The 9,024-nt window shown below is 33.3% G+C and overlaps 1 protein-coding gene across 1 annotated transcript; it reads left to right on the top strand.

Moving 5' to 3' along the window:
• The first annotated feature begins 4,670 nt into the window (after positions 1-4,670).
• Positions 4,671-8,083, top strand: LOC114193165 (plastid division protein PDV1). Its single transcript, XM_028082876.1, has 2 exons — positions 4,671-5,154; positions 7,012-8,083. The coding sequence occupies exons 1-2, from the start codon at positions 4,843-4,845 to the stop codon at positions 7,525-7,527; spliced, it is 828 nt and encodes a 275-aa protein (XP_027938677.1). The 5' UTR covers positions 4,671-4,842; the 3' UTR covers positions 7,528-8,083.
• Positions 8,084-9,024: the final 941 nt, after the last annotated feature.

Raw genomic sequence — 9,024 nt, 5'->3', positions numbered from 1 at the left:
TACATTCTAAATTTTAATACTTAGCCTATAGAACATAGTTAGAAAGCAATCTAGGCAACTCTAACGGTAAAGTTAGAAGGCACTTAGAACCTTCAAACCTTTACCAACTAAGATGCATTTTCAATATAGTAAAAAGAGGTTCTAATTAGGATATGAGATTGAGCACCAAAGACTTCCTCAAGACACCTAATTAGGTTGTGACTTACAAGTGCAAAAACAAGAAAATTTTACAACTCAAAATTAATACAAACAAAGTAAGCAAAAACTAACAAAAATAAGGCAAAAACTACACCATGGTTTTAAAGTGTTTCACTCTATATTTTCTTGTCTCCTTTTCATGGTTCAAGCTTCAATCAGATCTCCACCCCCTGAGAGGCTACCTCGAGGATTGGCTCACCTAGAAAGAGAACTCCTTCATAAAAAATAACCAAAAATTGAGAGAGAATGCAAGGAGAAATCAAGAAAAATGATTAAAAATGAACAAGGCTCATTCAAAAGGAATTTATGTATGACAAAACCAAGAATGGCAATAAGACAATCAAGAAAATAAAAGCTATAAATGAAGGTTTAAGCACACAAAAGATTCACTTAAAGAATGGTACTATAGTAGATGAAGAAAACCTAAAAAATTACTAGAAGAGAAAATGAGGTGCTTCTTGTCTTCACAAGCTATGAGATAATGGTGAACTTAGGATACTCTTTGAGCATAAAATGTCGAGACATATCCATTGAATTGGTCCATATTTAAAGCTCAAAGTAGTGAGCGAAAGTGTACCAAATAAAAATTCACCAAACAAGCTAGTGGTAATGGTCAAGTGCACATAAGTTTCATACTTTTTCTAGGCTCTTTTTATACTTCTTTTATGGCCTTTTCTTTTGAACTTTATCTTTCGCTTTTTTTGATTGGCAAACCAAGAGCACTACTCACCCAAATCTGAATTTTAAAATTGATTTTCAAACTCAAACGGTTAAGACGCACAAAAAGAAGAAAATCCTACTAGAAGCAAAATGACTCTTGAAACCCAAACAAGACATAAAAGAAGCCTAACTCAAAGAAGCCTAACTAATGGTCTAATAACCAGCATGAATTCAAATTTGTAAAAGGAAAAGCACTCAAATGGCACAAATTTTTTTGGTGATTAAGCAAGCACAAGGAAAATTTCCAGTGGAAATTAAGATAACTAAGTTATCTAGATGTGAATGTTCATTTCCAAGCTCCAAAAGAGAAGAGAACTTCAATTAACTCACTCAAATGCAGTAATATAAAACGCAAACAACAAGCTCAATGAGAAAAAAATGATAAACATGGAGTTTATGAAATATATGAACTAAGTATGACTCTAGACAACATGGAAGGATTTAAAAATCAAAATGACTCAAAAAAAACATATATAACCCAAAACATAAAGTGAAAGAAGACTCAATAAAATGAAAAAACACATAAACACACCATGGTATGGGTTATTAAGCCATACGTCTAAATGGTTCTAAGAGGAACAATGATAAGAACCATGAAAACCAAAGGTGATAGATGGTGACATATTCAAGACAAGAAAGAAACAAAGTGACCAACAAGGAAATGGTAAAATGAAGGAACCAAAGAACATAGCTCTTGAAGACCAAGATGACCAAAGTTATTGATATCAAATGATGGCTCCCTCCTCTAGCTAGGTGCAACCAAAGCATGGAGAAGAGATCCATGGAGATGAGCAAGTGTGGAAGCATGGATGACGTGGGTTGGAAGCTCTCTGTTTCATGGTGAGAATGGGTAGAATGGTGTGTTTAGGTGCTTTCAAGTGAGGTAGGGCCAACACTCAAGGAATGGTGACTAAAGGAGACCACATGGGATGTTCTAGCCAAGATTTTGGAGTAAAGTATGTAGGTACAAAATAATTTGACAGCATAACTCTACTAATCTCAAAGTGAATTTACGAGAGAGGAGACACCTATATTTATAGCCTAAGGTGTCTCCAAATTTGGAGATGCAAAACCCTAAAAACTATAACTTAGCTAGCTTGGATTCCAAGACATAAATTCTCTCCAATAAGAGGAAGAAATGTGGTCATTCAAAAAAAATGGGAAATACTCTCCATTCCTAGAGTGCCATGTGACCACTCAAGAAGGTGAAAAATACTTTTCATTCCTAGAATGCCATGTGGCCACTAGGAAGAAACCTCTCCGATGAGAGCATGACACATGGTCACTCAAGAAGGTGGGAAATAATCTCCAACCTAGAGTGTCATGTGGCAATTAGGAGGAACCCTCTCCAATGAGAGCATGACACATGGCCACTCTCTCCCATAGGAGATAAGTCTCTCATTCGCCATCCAAGCTATCCTTTTAGGTGCATATTGACTTGAAAAGTTAATGAAGAATGTGTTCTACAATAATGGGTTTTCTAAGGCCCAAAAATCTATGCTACTTAGCCCATTAAACTATGCCCAAAACAAAATCTACACTACTAAGAGTGCTCAAAGGGCGCCTAAGAGAATAAGAGTTTAGGTGTTTCCCTACTCTTCTTGTGGCTAAGGCGTTTGCCTTTAGAAAAGGGAGAGATTGTGATGGCGAAAGAATATGGTTGTAAGAAGGAAACCTGATGACCTAGTTTTTCCTTTTATAGCTCAAATCAATAGGAAATAATAAAATTATGCTTAAGTAATCATGTTCCATGTCATAACTGATTATTCTCTCTCATTCACACGTGTCTCGCCTGCCTTGACTAGCCTACCCCCTCTCTCTCTCTCTAAGCACACACATTGCCTAACCTCTTCTCATTTTTCTATTGTCTACATCATGATTTATCTATCGTTTGATATTTATGACCTCATAGTGTCTGATATTTCTAAGCACTCATCATCTGATATGTGTAAATACATATCATTTATCATGTACCTAAAGGTATCATACAGTTTGTGTTATTGTACTTATCGTTTAATCCTTTGTGTTCAAATAACACTTGTCTACCACACTCCCTTTCTTGCGATTATATACTTAGCCTATAATTGCACTAGTGCAAATATTCCTCTTAGTTAGCCATGTAGGCTACAATTTTAAGGAAAAACACATCCTATAAAAACACAGTGACATTTTTGCAATTTTTGACTAAAAGTACCATAGCCTATACTTTGGTAGTCATAACCGTAGCCTATACTTATAGAATATGATTTTATAGAGAATTGTAACCTATAACCCCTTGAATATGGTTAATTTCTTAAATTTTTTATTTGGCTCACTCATAACATTGTTTCCTCCTACCATTCTGAATGCTTTTGTTTTCAAGTTTTCTCTCTCATTTTCTCTTTTGTTTTCTTTCTACTTTTCTTCCCTCATTCGTAAGTTCATCATTGACATGTTTAAAGAGCTCTTTCTTGTTCTCTCCATTCAAGTTCTTTTCCAATCCATTCAGATATGTTTCCTCTTCGTCCAAAATCATTTAAGGAGTTATTTCTTTGTTGTTTTCATTCACTAGTTGTTGCGTGAGTCATGGTGTTTGAGTATTTTTCCACAATGACCACCATTGTGGACTCAATTCTTGTTCATGCACTACACTCCCAGTTTTGCATTCCACTCCTTACCATTCCTCTTTTCACCCTAAACCCTAAACATTATATGATGATATATTAGATTTATTTTTTGTTGTATGTATCATAATAATTTTAGAGGATGATAAACCCTAAATCCTAATTTTTCTATACATAAAAGTATGAGAAATGTAAAATGTAAAAGCATGAAACACTAGAGAAAAATTAGAATTTTTTGAGTAGTATAGGTAATAAATCTCTATTAAAATGTAGAAAATTAGGAGAAAAATACTTCAAAAAATTAAAAAGATATAGTAAATGGTGGAATTTGAAAAAAATTGGGACCCATCCTCCTTTAGACAGTTTCCAACAACTTTATAGTTTAGCACATTTTTATCACATGTTTACAACAAACGTTTTTGATCATTTCATGTTTTTTCTCCCTCAAATCTTGCTAAAACATAACTTGTAATAAATATGTGCAATATACACACTGTACAAATAAATATATAATAATAGAAGTTAATACACCAAAAAATGACTCAAAAATCATTTTTTACATATTTCTTGTGATTTTCTGACAATTATTACTAGTGGTGAAAATTGTATTGTTTTTTTATGTTGCTTGTTTATGATTCAATAATGATATCTGATGTTGGTAAATCTTTGTTTAATTTTTTAGGTTGTTTAATAGAGTGTAGGAGTTACTAAAATTAAAATATTTCTTTTTAAAAAATCATAAAATTAATAATAAATTTCTAATAAAATGTTTCATTTTATTATTTAATTTGATATTTAGAAAAAAAATATAAAAATTAATTTTTTTCGTATTTGTTTTTATTTTCATTAATTACTAAAAATTAAAGAAAAAGAAAAGAAATAGATACAATATGGTTATTGAATAAAACGTGATAATTCAGCTCCTCGATTATCCAATTCTGCCTTTAAATAGTGTTAATTTTTTTTAATATAGATTTGGTTTGTGTTTACTGTAGTAAAATATTTAAGAAATAATATTTGGAGAAAGAAAATTCAAAAGCTATTTGCCAAAAATAGATTTCTTAGTTTCTAGTACGTATTTGAGTTTGAACCAAAGGAGATCTTATTTAAATCTTTTTGAGAAAGAGTAACAACCATGCCAGCCTCATAAGCTACGTGGGGCCATAAAATTCCTTCCGTAATAGTGGAGGCAAATTAAAACGGTGGTAATGATATCAGCAGTTATTAAAAAACTGGGCTCTGGTTGTTCAAATTGCTCATTGTTGGGTGTCACTGTCCGTGTTGCTTCTGTCTTTACTCGTCCATCTTCCTCAAATCGAAAATGAAATGGGATATGCAGATGGAAGAAATCGAAGCCATTCTCGAAAAAATTTGGGACCTCCACGACAAGCTCAGCGACGCAATTCACTCGGTTTCCAGATCCCACTTTCTCACTTCCCTCAAAACCCTCAAAAACTCTTCGCCGCTTCCCAATTCCGCCGCTAACGCCGCTGCTGACAGCTCGGGTTTCGTCTTCGTTAAGGACTTCCGACCAGCCGACGACGACGACGACTCCGCCGTTCGCGAAGCCAAGAGTCTCAACGCTATACGGACCGCGCTCGAGAACCTCGAAGACCAGCTCGAGTTCTTTCATGTGAGCTTTTTTTTTATTATTTCTCTTTGGCTTTGTTGTTTTTGTTTCGTTTTGCTATAATTTCTCTGCTGTTACGGTTTGAAAATTGTTGAAATTGGATGTTAATTCGTTTCCGGTTGTTGTCATTTGCTTGCCGCGTATTTTTTTCCCTCAAAACTGGGCGTTGTTACCGAGTGAGGGTGGTTTTTTTTTTTTTTTTTTTTATAAACTCAAAATGGAAATCCTAAATTGAGCACTAAATTTGCCCTAACTTAGATGCCAGTACACAATGGAAACTCAAGTAGGCAACCAGTACCACAGAGTACTATCTTACAACAGGCTTGAGGTTGTTTTAACTTGATGAGTCTCGGATATGCAGCTTCTGGAAACAGTCGGAGAATTTTGCTAACTATAATGGTTTTATCCTCTTCGACCAGGATTATTTTCCTTGGAACATACTTAACAAAAATGCAGAGATGCACACTGGACCATGTGTGATTATTAATTTATTTACTTTTTGGTGTAATAATTCAGATTTTGGTATCCTGGACCGTTATAGATTCAGGTAAAGATGGTAGGAGCAAAGCTCCGTAAGCCATTGTTCCCTCTATTTGCAAACTTGATGTTAAGGGAACTGAACTTTTTAGTGGTTGATAGTTACAAGATAAATGTGGGCGTGTGTTGGGGTTTTTCATCCTTTAAAATTTGAATAGATATTTGCATCAATGATCTTTGGTTAAATACCATTAATGGTATTGCGAATTAGTTTTGCTGTGTTGTATCTTCTTAAAAATCAGAGGCTTTTTCTTTAAATTGCGACAGTTTTGATTTGGAAAATGCTTTTTATGTATTTTTGTACCTTTATTGAGCCAGTTTAGTTTGAGTTGGAAATTTGGACAAATGGACATGACTCTTAGGTGTGACTTGAGTAAAAGAAGGAAGAAGCATGTTAAGAACCAGATTTTATTATTAAGGTTCCATTCAATTATTGAATAGTAAATAAAACTTTTGCCCTTAATGCAACTGTTTATGGACTTCGTTGTTTTTATGGCTGCATAGATATTGTTTACGGATGTTTATCGCTTCCAAGTGTTCAAACTTTATGTTCTGTTTATTGGAAATCAGTTTTGAAGTTAACTGAAAGTCACTTGTTTCATTCTGTTATGTAGACGTTGTACTACATTTTGGTGATTGTGTCATATGTTAAATCTATTGTCATGGTTCCCCAATCTTTGACCATTTGCTTTAAGGTTCCATCCATTATTTGCCACTTCGCAATTTCAGTCCTTTCTGTAACTGCTTACTGCCTCTGTTTCTTTCACTCAATGATTTCTCTATAATTAGCCCCTTTTGTTCTCCTTTTATGGATATTATGTTTCTCCTGAGCAAGTGTTATGAAATACCAAAGAATGAATTTGAAAATCTTTTTAATTAGGTTTGTTGCGGATTTTAACTCCTTTCTGTAACTTCTCACGAATGTCACAAAAACAAACACTATAAATAACTGAAGAATAAGAAACAAGAAGGAAAAAAGAAAAAAGAGAGAACACAAGAATTCAGGAAAAAATTCCTGAATCCTATAAAACCAATTTGTAAGGTAAGGTTCACCCTTTACTTATATATTATAATTTGGTCTTAGTTTTTTAGTTAATGCGGGATCTCCAATACTTGACAGGGCCTTCAACTACACATAAAGTGAACCACCAATATATAAACATGCAATAGGCATCGTCTTTCCGTTAGTTTTTCAAGGAACTTCAGAAATCTGATTAATCAATTAAATACAATCTTACCTTTTTTAGTACCACTTTTGTTTGGGCCTTATATTGCATGATATTTTATGGGAGTCTCTAATTTGGAACTTCATTCTATATGTAGACTATTCAAACCCAGCAGCGTGTTGAGAGAGATGCTGCAATTGCACGCTTAGAACAGAGCAGAATTGTTCTTGCAATGAGGCTGACTGAACACCGTGGTAAAAAATATAAAGTCATTGAAGAAGCTCTTGCTTTTATTGGAGATGTGCATGATACAAGCTGCATTGTCGCTCCTGATATTTTTCTTTATGGACAACCAAACTGTTCGGCTGAGAATTTTGCGACTGTGAAAGTGAAGAGATCTAATACTCTTATCAACATTTTTGTCTCAAGTTTCAATTTTGTGAAGAGATCTCTTGGATTGGATCATATGGGCGGAATAGTTGGAAATGCTGCTTTGGTTGCAATTAGCATGATAGCTTTGCTTCATTTACATCAGGTAGCTAATCATGAGCAGCCATATAGGCCACAAGATAGAGTTCACAGCAACAGAACAACCGTGAGAAGAACTAAATTGGTCGGTTCTTCATCTGATGCTCATTCCAGTAATTTGGATGTATTGTTAGCTAGAGGTTAGAATTAACCTCTATCTCTGATAAAATGATGATTGGATTATGTTTTCGAGTGTTATTTTGTTCTTTCTCCATTTTTGTGCTCTTGGTCCTTTATTTTTTTCCTGGGTAGCAAAGGATACCTGAGACTAAGGGTAAAGTGGAGGCAAAGCTTGTTGTCACTTGAGCTAAGGCTCTCGAGCGTCGTCTTGGTTTTTGTTGCCACTGGAAGCTTTAAAAGTGGCATAGCAGCTTGGGTTGTTTCCACCTGAAAAGTTGCAATATATATAGGTCCTGTTTGCTGGATTCCTTGTTGAGGTGCAGATGCTTGAAATGTTATAGTTAGTAGCAAACCAACACAAAAGATTCTTCTTTCTGCTACGTAGTGTCATCTGTCATAAATTCCTGCGCAATTTTCGTCAGCTTTAGTTGAAGGAATGTGAATGCCTTATACCTTAGTTTTTCTTGTTATGATCTATTTTGTGAATACTTTTATGTTGCAATGAAAGAAATATTTTCGGGTTTCATGTAAAGAAATTGATCATGCTACTGATGGCGAATGGATTTGGACTTGAATCGACCCTTTTTGAGTTTTGATTACATTTTTCTTGGCTTATTGTATTCATTGCAATCGGAATTAAGAGTTGTATTACGCCGAGTTTAAAATTAAGTACTTTCTTATATTTAATTCACAGCTTAGAACTTAAAACTTATAATTTCAAGTAATACAAAAACTAGAACTAATATTTTAATTTTGTTGTCTTTGAGCTTCATGGAATAATTATTATTGGACAATCTGATGCTTCTTATCATTAGCCACGTCTCATTACGCCGTACCTTGAACTACTATTTCTGTGTGACAATCTGTTTATAAAGTTACAATTCAAGTTAGAAATATGGCTTTTTATTTTAATATTGTATCTATTCTGAATAATCAATATAAAGAATTAGTTGATTTTAATATTACAAAAACTATTAAAATCGATACTAGAATTCGATTAGCGAAACATTACGAATGCATTTATTTTTTTAAACATAAATGTTGATTTCTTTACGTTTATAATTTGAGTCCAAAATCTCTAAAATTTAATAAAGTATGGTTTTAATCTCAAAATATAGTGCTAAAACTTATTTTAATAACTCAAATTTAGTTTATATATATATATATATATATATATATATATATATATATATATATATATATATATATAACTCAAGCTATATAAAAATATCATTAAGCCTCGAATGTTCTTTGGAGATTGAGAAGAGGAATTTGGCTTTTGGTATTGACCATTTCTTTCATGCACCGCCATGTTTTTTTTAACTTTATTTCATTCTATTCTTTTGTATATTTAAAATAATAAAAAGGTATAATTACTGAGTTGGTATAAGTTCAATTTAGTCCTCATACTTTTAGTTTATTCAATTTAAAACCTAATTATTTAAAAATATTCAATTTGGTCATTTCTGTTAAGTTGAAGTTAAAGTAAGGACATGTGTCAAGTCATAAAATTTTTTATTTT

The sequence above is a fragment of the Vigna unguiculata genome, chromosome 8 (genome assembly GCF_004118075.2).
Source record: "Vigna unguiculata cultivar IT97K-499-35 chromosome 8, ASM411807v1, whole genome shotgun sequence".
Lineage (NCBI taxonomy): Eukaryota > Viridiplantae > Streptophyta > Magnoliopsida > Fabales > Fabaceae > Vigna > Vigna unguiculata.
Note: the sequence above shows the minus strand (reverse complement) of the source record. Positions and strands in the feature narration are given on the sequence as shown.

Bases quoted from the DNA above. Each gene is read 5' to 3' on its own strand.
- LOC114193165 (XM_028082876.1), top strand. From the start codon at position 4,843: ATGAAATGGGATATGCAGATGGAAGAAATCGAAGCCATTCTCGAAAAA. The intron at 5,155-7,011 runs GTGAGCTTTTTT...TTCTATATGTAG, and splicing joins ACCAGCTCGAGTTCTTTCAT to ACTATTCAAACCCAGCAGCG.